The 17,505-nt window shown below is 37.7% G+C and overlaps 1 protein-coding gene across 1 annotated transcript in view; it reads right to left on the bottom strand.

The window, feature by feature from the left end:
- Nucleotides 1–17,505, bottom strand: part of IKZF3 (IKAROS family zinc finger 3) — a 95,037-nt gene that overhangs the window by 60,389 nt on the left and 17,143 nt on the right. The window contains exons 2-3 of the mRNA XM_060646179.3: nucleotides 9,186–9,239; nucleotides 6,699–6,800 (exon numbers count right to left, since the gene is read on the bottom strand). Coding sequence (XP_060502162.1) covers nucleotides 6,699–6,800; nucleotides 9,186–9,239 — 156 coding nt within the window. The remainder of the gene's footprint in view (nucleotides 1–6,698; nucleotides 6,801–9,185; nucleotides 9,240–17,505) is intronic.

A 17,505-nucleotide genomic window follows, 5' to 3' on the forward strand; every position in this document is an offset into this window, starting at 1 on the left:
TAGGCTAAAAGCTTCCCCAAAAGGTAAAATTTTGAGGTAACAACAGAGAGGACCTCTAAGACCTCTGGTCACCAAAAAGAGAGTTCACATTGAGGGAGGGAAAAACCGAGAAACTATTGAAATCAGGGGGTATAGTGTGAAGGCATCTCATTTTGTGAATCAGTATCATCAGCTTCTTGAAGAACCATTACTAAAATGGACAGTAAGAGTGACTAATTTAGAGCAAGTATATTTGGTTTTGAATTCTACAGAGAAGAAGAACATGTTTGAGTTGATACCCAACCCACAACTCACTATGGAATAATCACAGATGGCTATACATGATCCAGACACACAGCAGTCTGGTGGACTAGATAAAACCACTCTAGGGTCTGTTTACCCTGAGAAGAGGACTGTCTGCCTCCATTTATAAATGCTGAGTGGAACACCGAAGTGTAACAGCTGATATACTTTGTATGTAAGCCATATAGGATTGGCTTTATGATAACAGACATATTCATTCATGGAATGTGCCTGTTACCCTGGTCATGGTAAATGCTGTGGTTTAAAGGGGTATTCTAAGAGCATGCATATTGGATATGGTATGGTGACGCTGGTAGAGCTATAAGAGGAGATGAGAACAAAGATTTGAAGGAAGAAGTTTATTATACTCACAGGACTCATAGAGGGGTACTGCCACATGCCACACGGGGTCACAGGGGAAAGCACCAGTGCCAGTCAGGAGGCAGAAAAGAGCAGTGAAGGAAATCCTAGGCTAGCGTTTTTATTGGAGTTTATGAGAAAAGGCAAGGTAGGCAGAGTAAATAGTTTAGGATTGGCTGGTTTGAATAATTCTGGAAGACTTTGGGACATAGAATGGTCTCCAGTTATCTGATATACTTCATTGTAAGATGATTTTGGGCAGAGGAAATATTAACTTGGTGTATGAGAGTTAGGTAAGAAGATGGGCGAGACATACAGACTCCAGATTGGTTGATTTGTATATGAAAAGCATGATCCTGGCTAACGCCTCTGCTATCTGTAAGAATTGGCTATCCCCGGGAAAAGCAGCCTTTCCTCAGGTCTGTAAGGACCCCAAATGTCAAAGCATCCAAAATACGAATATAAGACAATACAGTTAATAAAACTGGTCCTGAGGTGAATGGATGCCAAAGAGACAAATACAGAATCTAAGAAAACACAGTTTTCTGCCTTTTTGCACAGGCACCCCGTGTAACCTTCCTGCTGCAAAATCAAGTAACAGTCCAAGAAACCTGAGTGAATCTGCTGCCTTAGCTTCCCCTCTTGGGTTTTACAGATGCTAATAAAAACATTAGGTTAATTAACAAGAAAATGAGAAAAGGCAGAAGGGAGAGTCAAGGGACTTGTCCCAGCAAGGTGGAAAATTGTAAATGGTTATTAAGAAATAAGAAGAATAAAGCAAACATTGGTAAGTCCAAAGCAAAGAAGAAAAATAAAGGGGATAGTCAAAGGACTTATCTCAGCAGGGTGAAAATCTTCAGATTGTTATTAAGAAACAGGATAAAGGAAACATATTGATGGGGTTGAAACAAAGGTCTTAAGGTCTTAAGACAGCAGTGTGCAAGGTTGGGTAGACCAAAGGGACCGCCTTCCTTAAAGGGCCCCAAACAAGTCCACTCTTCTCTTCAGTGTACAGGAACTTACAAAGCCAGAAAGCAAAGATTACAAACAGAAATCTGATCTGAAATCAGCTAGGGCAATAGTCGGACAGATTAATCTTTGTCATGACAAAAGGGATGGGCTCAACTTCTAACTAGGGACCTAAAGTCTTCAGCATGTGAAGGGGTAAAATGGCTAGGAGGGTGGAGAAGAAAAGTTTCTGGGACTCCCTGACATGGAAGCCTCATTCACTGTGGCTTGTTATGTGAAGCCTTATAGGGGCCTTCAATTTGAGAGAATATAAAAATGTAAGGGTTGACAGGATTAAAGGGGAGGCTTGGTGGAAATTGGACTGTTTATTATTTTTAAGTTTATTTATTTATTTATTTTTAATTTTTAAAAATATTTTATTTACTTTTGAGAGAGAGAGAGAGAGAGAGAGAGAAAGAGTGAGTGAGCAAGCAGTTTAGGGGCAGAGAGGGAGACACAATCTGAAGCAGGCTCCAGGCTCCAAGCTGTCAGCACAGAGCACAACGTGGGGATCGAACTCACAAACTGTGAGATCACGACCTGAGCCAAAGTCGTACACTTAACCGACTGAGCCACCCAGGCACCCCAAAAATTTATTTATTTATTTTGAGAGACAGCAAGAGCATGCAAGGGGGGCAACGGCAGAGAGAGAAGGGAGAGAGAGTCCCAAGCAGGCTCTGGCTATTAGCACAGACCTCAGTGCGGACCCATGTAGGGCTCTATCTCATGAACTGTGAGATCATGACCTGAGCCAAAATCAAGAATCAGATGCTTAACTGACTGAGCCACCGAGGCACCCCAGAAATAGGCTGTATTTAAAGAAATTGTGCCTCTTTTACCTGAAAGTGTTATGGGAATGGATATTATGTCTGACTGGGAAACATCTCCCTTACTTCATTTTATAAAACTAAAACCTGTTCATAAAGTCCTGATGGAGGCTACAGTTAAGAATGGAAGGGTTGAAAGACTAATGTGAAAGTCTGGAGGAAAGCTGGTATGTTTGAAGTGGCTGCATCTCTTTCACCTGAATGTATCATGGGCATGGACATTGTATCTGACTGGGGGATTGTTTCCATAAGACAGAAGTCATGTAAATCTGTCCTATTAATCGGACATTCTAAATGGGGATGGATAAGCTTGCCCAAGCCCACAGTGTAGAAGAGAAGCTGCAGCGCTGGTGGGGACAGATGATGGGTCCATATGGAGCATAGACTGGGCTTTATGGCAAAAGTCTGCAAGTGTTTCCCAGTGATGACTGTTGGGATGGTGGAATCAAGAATTCCATTTTAGAGGCAATTAGTAGAGGCAATTGAAACTGCCCTATGACTGCAGAAAAAACAATCTTAACATCTGGCATACCCATGATATCTTAGGTGATGTCACAGAAATGCTCTAATGCTTCTGGGAGGGCAATACCCAAGACAGTTCCACAATAAAATGGAAGTGGCTTATACAGGATTATGCTACCTGAGGAATGCAAGCAGGAGGTACTGACAAGCAGTGAGCCTCTTCTCTCCTAGGACTGACTTTGGAACTGTATGAGGCTGCCAGATTCTATCATTGCTTAGAAGTGCCCGATAAACAGCTACTGACTGACCAGCAAAGAGCTGCTGGATAGCTGTTCCAAGGTAAATGAACAATATCCTGTTTGGAAGACCACCACTCTGATTGAAGATGTAAAAACATCAGTTCAGTGGGATGAATTACATGCTGTTTTCCTAGCAGTGATGGAAGAATTTTAACAATGACAAAAGCCTCCACATTTTGGTTTTTACCTGATTCATGAGTGATGGCCAGTGGCCAGGCCATATGGATAGGTAGAAGGAAAACTGGTTTATTTATTTATTTATTTATTTATTTATTTATTTATTTATAAGGATTATTTATTTAGGTAATCTCTACACCCAGTGTGGGGCTCTAACTCACAACCCTGAGATCAAGAGTCACACGCTCTACTGACTGAGCCAGCCAGGTGCCTTGAAAACTGGTCTTTTAAAGCGATGCCCATATAGGGTATGACCGTATGGAAATCACTACAGGAATCTGAGGAGTGCATTAAAGTAGGACATGTCAATGCCCATCAGAAGAATCCCCTTCCAGGTTTGGAAGGGGATTGGAACCAAGTGGATATCACAGTGTACTTACTTGAAGTGGCCAAATGGTGTCCATGAAAGGCATAGACATTTGGGGACCACAGAAATACAGAGGGCTGAATCTGGACATATTCCTTTTGCACTCTCTGAGGCTCAAAATGCCAACAATGACTGTTCTATCTGCCAACAAGAGAGACAGAGGCTTCCGATGGCTATGGGGAAGATTCCTCAGAGGCAAGGCCCTATACATAGCTGGCAAGTGGATTACACTGAACCAATGCCAGTAGCCCCAGGGGGCTTACAAATGGTTTTTGACAGAATAGACACTGACTCTGGACTGTGTATTGCTTACCTGGTTGTAGATGCAAATGGTCAGGGTACTAAAAAACAAAACAAAACCAAAAAAACCCCAAAAACAAACAAATAAAAAAACCCCACAACCCGGATCAGAAGATACTGCATCAATTTGGGCCACCAAATCACATTTCTTTGGGACAAGAACACACTTTACAGTCCATAATGTCAAATGATGGGCAGAGAGATACTGTCCTCAGAAGAATAGTTTCATAGAGAATTGGAACAGGCAACTGAAACACTGGTTGTTTGAAACGAGAACGTGTAGACATGAAGGGCTGGCTGGTTTAGTGTCTTCAAGAATGTGTGCTCACACTTAACATGAGCAGGATTAAGGGAATGTCCCTGTTGATATATTCCTGTTTTTCTGGTGAATCTGGGGAAGAGAGATGGAAGAGGATGCTAGTGTGACTATGCAATTTTTTCCATGGGGGGGGGGGGGGGGAGAAATATTGGTATGACTATAATTCTTCCTAAGAGGAGAGGACACTGGTTTCATGACCATACTTTTTTTTCTTCCTCACATCACCTCAGCTTTCTCTTTCCTACCTGATGCAGTAGTCATAGGACCAGCGCTGCAACAAATGACAGAAACAGAGATGATTCCTAAGCAAGAAACTGTAGCTACAGGTTTGTTGTTTATTTAATTTTTAACGTTTATTTATTTTTGAGAGAGAGCGAGCAGGGGAGGGGCAGAGAGACAGAGACGGAGATACAGAATCCGAAGCAGGCTCCAGGCTCTGAGCTATCAGCACATCGCCTGATGCGGGGCTCAAACTCATGAACCGTGAGATCATGACCTGAGCCGAAGTTGGACACTTAACCGACTGGGCCACCCACACGTCCTAAGTAGCTACAGTGTTAAACCTTTATGTCAGAATTCTAAAGGCCTGATAGGGTAGGTTGTGCCTTCACTCCATTTGGCAAAACTGAGGTTAACAGTGACTGCAGCTATACTGCTAGTGGCAAAAATAGCCTGCTAGTTCTGTACCTAAGTAACTCTACCCTATATGAACAGGAGTGGATTGAGGGGGAGGCACTTGCTACACTAGTATTGCTGCCTGCAATCTAGACCAGCACAGCAGCTAAACCTCATGTTCCTTCCAAAAGTGGAAAAGTTCAGGTAGATGAAGAGAAGAAGGAATAGTAGCTGAGGGTAAAGGAATCAATCAATGGATTATATAATGAAGGAAATGCAGTATTATATTAAAATGCCAAGAGAGGCTCAGAACAAGAAACTTGTAAATATTGTCTCTCAGTTCAATTATACCAGATGCTGAAAAGGTGAAGCCATACATTGCTGAGACCATTCCTGTTTTTGGAACCTGACAAAATCAAATGGAAGGCTGTAAACCTGAGTGACCTCACCCTGGGAGACATTTTCAACCAGAATAATTATTAATGACTGAGTGTGACTATAGTAATGTGCCAGGATCTTGACTTTTACGATCATTTTGTAAAAAAATTTTTAGTGTTTTATTTATTTTTGAAAGTGAGCAGGCGAGGGGCAGAGAGAGAGGGAGACACAGAATCTGAAGCAAGCACCAGGCTCTGAGCTGTCAGCACAGAGCCCGGTGTGGGGCTCGAACTCACAAACCACGAGATCATGACCTGAGCCGAAGTTGGATGCTTAATGGACTAAGCCACCCAGGCGCCCCTATGATCCTTTGTTACAAGAGATTCGTGCTCAAAGACCAGTGGGTGGCCTATGGTAAAATACAAAAATATATTTGGTCTTTGTCCCAGGTTCCTGGCACAAGAGTCCTCCCAAACCTTAGAATCTTCCTGAGCGATAGGAGTATCTTTTGTTATTTATAATAATCTCTTTTCAATCACACCTAAGTTTCTGCTAATGAGGCGACTTAGGGTAAGGGCCCTAGTCAGGATGGGTTCATCACCAGAAAGACAAAGTGATAGGGGGGCACTGGGTAGGTTCTGAAGATTGAGCTCTATAAAAAGTCTTAAACATACTTTGCCTTATGCATTTCTTCCATTTGGCTGTTCTTGAATTGTATCCGTTATGATAAACTAGTAATAGTAAAGCACTTTCCTAAATTCTCTGAGTCATTCTAGCAACTTATCAAACCTGAGGAGGGTGGGTGTGGAAAATCCTGCATTTGTAGCCAACCTGGACAGAAATGTAGGTAACATGGAGACCTGGTAGTTTCAACTGGTGTCTAAAGTGAGGACAGTCTTGTGGGACTGAGCCTTTAACATGTGGGTTCTTTGCTAATTCCAGGAGTTAGTATGAGAATTTAATGGAATTGTGGGACACCCAGTTATTCTCTGAAGAATTGGAGAATTGGTTGTTGGTGTTGGGAAATACCCCACAATTTCTATAATGAACATGTATTATTTTTACAACAGAAAAGAGTCAAATAAACATTTTAGAAATGAAGTTAGTATAACTTGAATACTGAATAAGCACCTTAAATTCTCAAAGTTTGCTGATACCCTTTAGCAAATTATTAAATATTAATATTCGTAAAATGAACAAAAATTACTTTCAACTCAACCCACAAATGCAAGTTTCTGATTTCTTCCACATATTTAGCCTCAACCATATCTATAACCATTTTTAGTCTGTACTCAATGGCTCACCTCCTATATCTTCATCTTCATTGGTTGGGCCTTCCACACTGTCTGCATTTTCTGTTTCATGAGGTTTGGTTAAATCGTAGTCATTCAAAATCACTGGACCTTCTAGGAGATAAAAAGAATTTTAACTATTCAGTCAAATTTTAAAGAGTTTTTATAAACATGTATTAAGTAGACTCCCATTTCAGCACAATATCTCAATGATAGACAGAATTCTTTCATATATACACCAAGTGGAATATATGTGATAACTCTTGAGGTTTAGAAATATGCCCAGGGTGCACCTGAGTTAAAATGTATTCATATTCCTTCCTGACAGAAATTCTCTCTCTTTTGATATGTCTCACAATATTCAGTAGGATGCTGTTGTTATTTATGACCAAGAAGTATTTGTGTAGTGATGGGAAATACTGAGCTCAAAAATACTGGCATAATCTGGTTTGGGAAGATGCTTTCCTAAAAGGAAACCCATATGCAACTGTATATCAAATCCTATTTTCCTTTTCTGTTCACATTATAAATGTGATTCTGTGGAAAACATATTGGCCCTCAAGTTCCTTTATTTCTTTGAACATTTACTAAATGCTGACAAGGCTGTAGATATGAATAAGTAATAATTCCTATCCTCAAGGAGCTTATAATTGGCAGATATAGATTAAGACAAGATCATAAGTATAATGCAGACTCAGACAAGAGAGTAAGGGAAATACAAAGTATTATGTGAGTTCACAAGTGAAAGGGAGCAGACATAATAAAAGCATGCTTAAATAAACAGCAAACTTGTTAAAAATCAAGTTTAACAGAAATATACTTTTGTACAATAAATATTGATATTATTAGACATTAGAAAAAAGGAACAATGTGGTGTATTATTTCATGTACAAGCATAGTAGCTTAAAAAGATATTAACAAAAGAAATAAACTAAAAACTTATTCATTTTCAAACTCTTTTCTTTTTTAAATTTTTTTTTAACATTTATTTATTTTTGAGATAGAGAGAGAGCATGAACAGGGGAGGGTCAGAGAAAGAGGGAGACACAGAAGCTGAAACAGGCTCCAAGCTCTGAGCTGTCAGCACAGAGCCCGACGCGGGGCTCGAACCCACGGACCGCAAGATCATGACCTGAGCCGAAGTCGGACGCTTAACCGACTGAGCCACCCAGGCGCCCCTCTTTTCTTTTTTTTAACGTTAATTTATTATTTTGAGAGAAAGAGAGACAGAGCATGAGCAGTGGAGGGGCAGAGAGAGAGGGAGACTTGGAATCCAAAGCAGGCTCCAGGCTACAAGCCATCAGCACAGAGCCCGACATGGGGCTTGAACCTACGAACCGTGAGATCATGACCTGAGCCAAAATTGGATGCTTAACTGACTGAGAGACCCAGGTGTCCCTCTATCAAACTCCTTTCTAATGTTTATAAAATATTTATTGAGTACCTACTACATACAACAAATAGTCAAAGAAACTGAATCCTGTGGCATTTACGCTAGGTGAAATAGGGGAAATGACTAGAAACTCTGCAGTGGTATTCCTTCCAGCTCACCAGTGACCGAACAGATGGAGCAGGACTTGTGCTGGAATACAGGAGTAAAATAGAAACATATTTCATAAAATCCATGACTAACAGATGCTGAAAATATGGTTATCATGGACTCATGTTTTGATTTATAAACACATTAAGCTCCTAACTTCTGCATATTGTAACATGTACTCTATGAACAATAAGACACTGTTCTAAATAGTAGTTCACTTTTCTCAAGCTTAAAATGATTAACATAAAGTGCACACCTGAACAACTAACATGAGGTCCTGGTTCAATTAAAATATAAGGTTATAATTGATAATAACAAAAAGGTACTCCAGTGGTTAATTTTGTAATGTAGCACAAATTATGATCCAAACAAAGTGGGTTAATCAATCTAGGAAACATGGAAGTTATTTTTAGGAAATAGATTATTTTAAATGTCTCTAGTTTATTCTGGAGCAGGAGTCAGCAAACTATGGCCTGAGAGCCACAAGCAATGGCTTGTTTTTATATGGGCCCAGGAAGTAGGAATGGTTTGTACATTTTTAAAAGGTTGCAAAAAACATAAAGAGGAATATGTGACAGAGATCCTATATTGCCCACAAAGTCTAAAATATTTACTATCTTGCCATTCACAAAAATTTTGCTGACCACTATCTAGAGTGAAAAGCACAAGCTGATGAAACATAAGCTACTACATTGGTCAACAAAAACTACTTTTATTTAAACTAGTCAGTTAAAAATAATTAAAAGGAAAAAAAAAAACAGTGATCAACATTAAGTTTGGCCCTATGATGCCAAATAATTTATATAATGTAAATGGATGAGTTATTTTTGTATCAGAAAGAGACAACTATGTTTTTTCCCAACACATTTCTATAGCATTTTTACTATAATCAGAATATTTATCTTTCTTTGGTAATTTCAGTAAAGGTATATTTCTAGAAAGGAAAGACCTGATGTTACCTGTGGGCACAGGCTGTTCCTGAGTGCTTTTCAGTTCCACATTTGGTTTTATATCTGAAAAGAAAAGGATTATAAATATTAGCTACTTAATTTTTTTTCAGATTTGAGGATTCTAAATTTAATAAGGATATTATTTTGGAAGCTTTAGCAGATTTCCCCTTCAGAGCAGGACTGTTCTTTTCCTCTACCCTCCCTAAAAAGTACCTCAAGGAGAATAAAAGGAATTATTTACACAGCAATTGTATTGTAAAGAGATTAAGAGGAAAAAAATTAGAACTTTATACTTAACATTTCTAGTACTTTTCTTTTTTTTCCTGAAGACTTGAGTTCCCATCTGGTATTATCTCTCTTCAGTCAAAAGAGCTTCCCTTAGCATTTCTAGTAATGCAACTATGTGAGTGACAACTTTTCTTAGTTTACATTTATTTGGAAATATCTTTATTTTGCCTTCAATTTTAAAGGATATTTTTACTTGATACAGAATTCTGGGTTGACAGTTTTCTTCCAGCACTTTAAAGATGACATTCTACTACCTTCTAGGCTCTATTGTTTCTGATGAGAAGTCAGTGATAGTTGTAGTATTGCTTTCCTATATACAATGTATTCTTTTTCTCTGAATGCTTTCCAGATTTTCCCTTTACCTTTGGTTTTCTGCAGTTTGACTATGATATGCCTACATATGATTTTATTTGAATTTATCCCACTTGGCCCTCTCTCTCACTGAGATTCTATAAAATTATGTTTTTCACTAAACTTGAGAAATTTTCAGTTATTATTTCTTCAAATAGTTTTTCTTCTCCATCCTCTTGCTCCTTTCCTTCTAGGACTTCAACTGCATATATGTTAGACTTTTTAATATTTCCCCACTTCCCCTGAGGCTCTGTTCTTCCCCAACCCCAATGTTTTATTTTCTCTGTTGTTCAGATTGAATACTTTCATTGATATACCTTCAAATGCACTTACTCTTTCTTCTGTCATCTTGATTTGTTGTTAAGTCTGTCCAATGGGTTTTCTATTTCAGATATTATAATTTTTAGTTCTCAGATTTCCATTTTGTTCTTTTGTCATAGTTTCTCTGCCAAGATTTCCTATTTGTTAATTCATTACAAGCATATTTTCCTTTACATCTTTGAGCATAAGTAGCATAACTATTTAAGATTCTTGCCTTCCAATTCCAATACCTATGTCATCTTGGAGTCAGTTACCATTGACTTCCTTTTATCTTGAGTATGGGTTACATTTTCCTGCTTCTTCATATGACTTAATAATTTTGGATTGTACCCTGGACATTATAAATGATATGTTACAGAATTTGTGGGTTCTGTTATGTTCCTCTGAATAGTATAGGAAGTTTTTTTTCTTTGTTCACTTTGCTTTTTAAAGCATGCAGTTAACTTACATAGGTTCAAACTTGAATTTTGTTTCATTATAGTGAGCAGCACTGAAGGTAACCAAATGTCCCAGAATGCCTGGGATTGAGGGTTTTTCCAGAACAGAGAACTTTCACAGTCTCAGGGAAATTGGTTGGTCTTGGAGAGGCATAAATCTCTGTTCAATATTTTAGCCTCAGATGGGCTGCTCAGAGCATGACCCATATATGTGTGGTTCAAGAATCAGCTAGAGATCTGGATTAGCCAGAAAATTTATAGATAAAAAATCCCTCTCTGCCTTTTTCACACCAGGATTTCCCTCCTTCCTTCCCAGCTGCTGTGGCTGCTATGACTTTTTAAGTCAGTATAACTATGGATTATCTACTCAAGTTTTGGTCACCCCAAGGCTAAAATTGATGCCAACCCTTGAGTTAAAACAAAGAACCATAAAAGCAGGTTGTTTTTGTCATTTTCCTATGCCTTCAGGTAATAGATTTTTTCATATTTTGTTCAGAATCTATCACTCCATTGCTAGAAAATCTTCTTTGTTCCTTATTTTAATAATGATCATATACCCAAAACTGTTCAGGATAGTATTAATTTCAAATATTCTATACTATTATCTAGTCTTATTTCAATTTTTGTCTTGAAAAATATAGTTACTCTGCTTACATTCTAATTTTAAATTTTTGACATATTATCCATTAGATGATAGTGCCAAAGCATAAAGGCAGGGAAAATACACATTTTTTAAAAATTTTTTTTAACGTTTATTTATTTTTGAGACAGAGAGACAGAGCATGAACAGGGGAGGGGCAGAGAGAGAGGGAGACACAGAATCTGAAACAGGCTCCAGGCTCTGAGCTGTCAGCACAGAGCCCGACGTGGGGCTTGAACTCACAGACCGTGAGATCACGACCTGAGCCGAAGTCGGACGCTTAACCGACCGAGCCCCCCAGGCGCCCCAATACACATATTTTTTAAATAAGCAAAGGGGCACCCTAGTATGGGGTGTCAAAACCCAAGATGTGGAAGAAGAATGTCCATGTAAGGAATGGAAGCAGCCCAAGGCAGGCTGTGTGAGAGTATGACTATATGGAGTGGGAAGTCTGAATGAAGTAAGGAGGGATTCTACATGGCAGACAGCATGTAAATCAGAGCATGAGTAGGCTAAAGAGGGCATTCAGGCTGGAGAATTGCCTCATGTGCAGTGCTGGAGTCCAAGAGGGATAAAAAGGGTATCCAAGATAAGGGATAGCCTAGTATGAATCAGAGCCTGAGCATAGTGAATAGGACATTTGTACATAGAGGTGGTCTGGTGTGGGTTTTCAGAGCCTAAATGGGTGTGAGCAAGGTACCCACGTGGGGACAGTGGGGAGAGCTTCTATGCACAGGAGCACTCCAGTGCAAAGTTCAGAACTTGAGAGGGGTGAAGAAGGGATCCACTTACTAGGTATAGTTTTACATGGAGGTGTCAGAGCCTGAGCAGTTGAAAAGGGTGTCCAATAGCATAGTGGCCATGGTACAGGATGTAAGAACCCAAACGAGGCAAGGAAAGCATCTGTGCTGATGAAGGGATGGTAGTGGCAATGGATGATTGGTTATATAAAGGAGGATTGATCAAATAAGTGACTACAATAAGGTAATAAGAGCCGGGTTTTTCTCTGTCAGAGAAGGGAGTTACAAATATGGAAGCCTGTGGTACTGTACTGGAAATGAAGGTACTGGTGTGAATGCATGGCTTCTACTCTACATAAATAAATATAAAATATAGATGTCTACGTGTATGTATGGATATACATACATATAATCCCTAGCCCTGTCCACTGAGAGCACCTGGGAGTGGTAACACTACACCAACTTCTAGCATCCAGATATTAACTTCTAAATTTTTTTAATTTTTTTTTTTTTTGAGAAAGAGAGAGCATGCAAGCATGTGTGGGGAGGGACAGAGAGAGGGAGAGAGAATCCCAAGCAAGCTCCACACTGTCAGTGTGCAGAACCTGATGCGGGGCTCAATTTCATGAACTGCGAGATCATGACTTGAGCCAAAACCGAGAGTTGGACACTCCACTGACTGAGCCACCCAGGTGCCCCCAGATATTAATTTCTAAATATCATTCTCCATTTAAAGGATCCAGGCTTCTTGGAGAAATGGCTTATTCTAGGGTTTGGGCAGGGAAAAGTACATAATGGGTCTGGAACATTTTGTTGTGTCACAAAGCATGGAAGTGCCTACAGAATGAAGAGGATATATTAGAGGATATAGACATTATCTTGAAGGGGTTTCCACTGGCCAAATCTGAGACAGGGAAGTATCAAAATAAAAATGATGGTATTGGATTATAACTCATTGAAAAAAAAAACAAATTCATGAGTCCAAATTGACATTAATAAGTAAATAAAATGAAAGTCAGATGATGAATGGAGTATTTATACAGTTTCAAAGTGTTTCTTCCAAAATACCTATTATTACAAAGATGAAAAGAGCAACCACATAGTAAACAACTTGGTAGACACCATGGTAATTGAACAAAGTGATCATCATCAGTAACACGACAAATGAAAATTATGTGCCATCCGAACACAGCATCACTTCTATGATATTGCTGCCAAAACACATAACATGAATCTAACCATGAGAAAATGAACTCTAACTGAGGAATAGTTTACAAAATAACTGGCTTGTAATCCTCAAAAGTGTCAAGTCACGAAAGACTGAGGAACTAAGAAACTGTTCCAGACTGAGGAGAGTGAAGAGACTTGACAACTAAATACAATGTGTGATTGTGAGCTGAATCCTCCTGCAATAAATAACACTGCAGAAACAAATGGACAAATCTGAATGGGTCTGAGGATTAAATGGTAGTAATGTATCAGTGTTAATTTCCCGATTTGGACGTTGTTTTGTGGTTATATAGAAGAAGTATACTTTAGTACGTTAAAGTATTCAAGGATTATAGGGCACTGTGTCAGCAACCTATTCTCAAAGCTTCTGAAAAAAAAATTTTGTACTATATCGCAACTTCTCTGTAAGTTTGATAGTATTTTTTTAAGTTTAAAAAAAAGCTAAATGTGAAACTTTTAACCTGCACACTAAAGGGATTCTTAACAGGAAAAAAAAAAAAGAAAAGAAAAAAAACTAGCTCAAAGGTTTCACATAAACAACCTTCATGTGAAAATATTCTTTACTTACTACAGAGCAAGATGGCTTTTAATTTGGTGACCTAAAGGAAAAAGGTCCCAGCCCCTGAACCTTTTAAACCCCCTGACAATGACATTTAAATAGCTCTCAATATTTTTTCAAGTGGCCTTTGTGTGCTACAAATAACACCAGAAACAAATGAGTACAGTTTCTAAGAGAAAAAGGAGATTCTGACTACCTTAGCATTCAGAACTTGAAGGAAACATTAAAACCATCTATTATCAGGCTACATGGATATTCTTCTTGGGTAGTAAAAAATATTTAAAACACAGGACAAAAGAAATTGAAGTACATTTTTTGCACCTGAAATCAAAGGTCCTTATAAAATGATGAAGCCCAGTAGTAGACAGACAGTGAAAGGAATTCCAACTGAAGACCAGAAACCTGTTAAATATTTCTAAGTACAGTAAAACTTTCCAGTTTTTAATGGGTCATTTTGTAATTTCTTTACACTTCAGTACAAAAAAAAAACGCTTCAAAATTTTTCTATTTGAAATATAAATATTTTTAATGTTAAATTACTGCCATCTTTTTAATATGTTGGCAGTCAACATAGCTTTACAATATTTTCCAAAAGAATGCTCTAGAAAGTTAAGAATGAAGGGTCCCTGTATTGCTTTTGAAATATAGTTTCCTGTACCAATGTTTATCATAACTGGTGCAGATGATAGAAGAATCCCAGAGTGTGTTAATTTTGTTTAAATATAAGTCTCCTCATTTTCTACATCTCTCCTGTTACTTGAATAGGTAAATCATACTCCTGCCTCAAGACCTTTTCATTTACCTTTCCTTCTGACCAGAATGCTCTTCCCCCAGATCACCATGTGGCCAGTTTCCTCTCTTCATTCAGATGTGTGCTCAAAAACCACCTTACCAAACAAGCTTTACCTAACTATCCTATACAAAAACATCATCCTCTGTTGGGGGAGGAGGGAGGGTGAAACAGGTGATGGGGATTAAGAGTACACTTATCATGATGAACATTAAGTAATGTATAGAATTGTTGAGTCACCATATTGTACATCTGAAAGTAATATAACACTGTGTTGACTCTACTAAAATTAAAATTTTTAACTTAATTAAAAATTAAAAAAAATAAAATGTCATCCTCCATTGTCACTTTCTTTTCTCTTACCCTGCCTTATTTTTCTTCATAAAATTTCTTCATTGTCACCACCTGACATATATACACATATATTTGTTATTTTTTTAACCTATCTCCCTCTAACAGAATGTAAGTTCATGACAACAGGAATGTTGTCTGTATTTTTTATTACTATTTTGCTGTATCTTCAGGTCCCAAAATAGTGCCCAACCATGATGGGCACTCAATAAATATTTATTGAATGGACACATGAATTTTTATACCTCTATTATTGATCCTTATAGACACTCTAGATCAAAGTTCTGCAAACTACAGCTTACCACCTGTTTTTGTATAGCATGGGAAATAAGAGTGGTTTTTACATTTTTAAATGGATAAAACAATCAGAATACTGTTTCATGCCCCTGGAAAATTATATGAAATTCAAATTTCAGTATCCAAAAATAAAGTTTTATTGGCACACAGCCAAACTCATTCATTTACGTGTTGTCTATGGCTGCTTCTGTACTCCAATGGAGTACATAGCTGAAAAGTTGCAACAGGGACTATATGACTCACAAAGCCTATAAAAGTCACTATCTTGTCATTTACAGAAAAGTTTACCAAGCCATGCTCTAGATCTATTACTAATACTAATACTGTATCATCCAATACAGTAGCCACCAGCCACATGTGGCGATTTAACTTTAAACGTAAATTAATTAAAATTAAAAATTTAGTTTCTCAGTTCCACCACCCACATTTCAAGTACTCAATAGAACATGCGGCTAGTGGTTACTATACTGGACAGCATAGACAAGGAACCTTTCCATCATCACAGAAAGTTCTACTGAATGGCACTGCTCTAGATTTTAGAATATCCTGCTGTTGCTTGGGATACCACTGCAAAGCTGTTTCTTTAAAACAAACATTAAAACTCTGGATCAGGAAAAAAATAAATCAAACCACATATAAAAATTAAATACCAAGAAAAAATCAAAGATATTATACCAGGAAACAATTTAACAATGGCAATCTTCTATCAATATTTCCAAAATTCCTATAGTTGGAATTTCAGGAAAAAGTTGTAGTTTTCATTAATGTAGTAATCAATGATATAAAGCATCTAGACAACACCTTCCATACTGACTGAAACATTAATGTGACTTTTTTGGAGGGTAAAATAAAATAAAATAAAATAAAACACCACATGATGCCAAACATCCAGATAAAATATTTTAAAGCATACTCACATGTATGTGCACAAATATACTTAGCATCATATTTCCATTAGGATTTTTTTGGTATCGTTTGATAAAACCAATTTTCTTATCTCATTTAAAAGCCAAAATTATAATCTAGCAGAAAACCCTAGCAAACACTCTTTTCATATCATTTGTCCTCCTGCCCTTCCTACAATAAATAACCAATCTCCTCATATGTTTTAATTAAATCGTTAGTGTTTTCCCTTGACCTTTAAATAACAAACGTTATAAAAATTATATCTATTCTATTACTGAGATGGCTGACAAACTAATTTGACTGGAAAATTAAAGGTTATTTCTTCTGTAGCTTTCCAAGTACTCCAGAGTCTCAAAGCTTTACTAGCAATCTCAAATTGTTTTCTACCAGTATTGAAAATAAGCCTTCATCATATGTTTGCTGAGAAATGACAGTTTCCGATTTGTTTTTATTCCTTCAGATTCTCTTTTCATTGGCGAAGATGCCATTTAAAACAATTTCACTAGTTAGAATTTTTGTTAAGATACTAAGATTTTTGGGGTCACCTGGGTGGCTCAGTTGGTTAAGTGTCTGACTTTGGCTCAGGTCATGATCTCATGATTTGTGAGTTTGAGACACGCATTGGGCTCTGTGCTGACAGCGCAGAGCCTGGAGCCCACTTTGGGTTCTTGTTTCCCTTTCTCTCTTCTCCTTCCCTGCTCATGCTCTGTCTCTCTCTCTCTCCTTCAAAAATAAATAAACATTCAAAAATAAAAAAAGATACTAAGATTTTTCTCAGAGATTCTAGCATTTTACGCACTGCTAAATGAAAGGGGGTAGATAACAAATAAAATTTAAACTTGGAAATGGCAGCAGTCTGGTTAATAGAGATTTCATCAAAGTTCACGTGTGAAGGTTTTTACTTCTTAACTCTAAAATAAATTATCTATGAACAAAACCAAATATTTTCATTAGCAACAGAATTTGTAACCATATTTTTAACTCAAGTGGTTGTAAACTTGCCTTTATTTTGATACTATTAAGTAACTGACATTCAATGAAGAATATCAGCTAACAAAATTCTATTCTTAGTTTCAGAGATCAGATTTTATTCACTATTCTGTTTTCCTGGTAGGAAGTGTAGGTGCTAAAGGAGAGCAAAATGTCAAATTTTAGAAAGAATCCTGTACCAAGTGCGACAGCTGCCTGTAGCATTGGTCCCTGACAGCTGCCAGAAAACTGTCTCTGAGTGTTGACACTCCTTTTTATCTTCATAACGGTAAACTGACTCCCCTATCCTCATGCCTCTTAAAAAAAAAACAAAAAAGCTTTCTCTTCTCTAAAAGGTCCACTTTTAATTCTTTTAACTAAAAGCTTAGGAAACTGAGTCATTGACTACAAAAATGTGTTCGACAATAACAAAATTAACACTTAGTACTA

Source organism: Panthera onca, chromosome E1 (assembly GCF_046562875.1).
Source record: "Panthera onca isolate mPanOnc1 chromosome E1, mPanOnc1 haplotype 2, whole genome shotgun sequence".
NCBI classification, from domain to species: Eukaryota; Metazoa; Chordata; class Mammalia; order Carnivora; family Felidae; genus Panthera; species Panthera onca.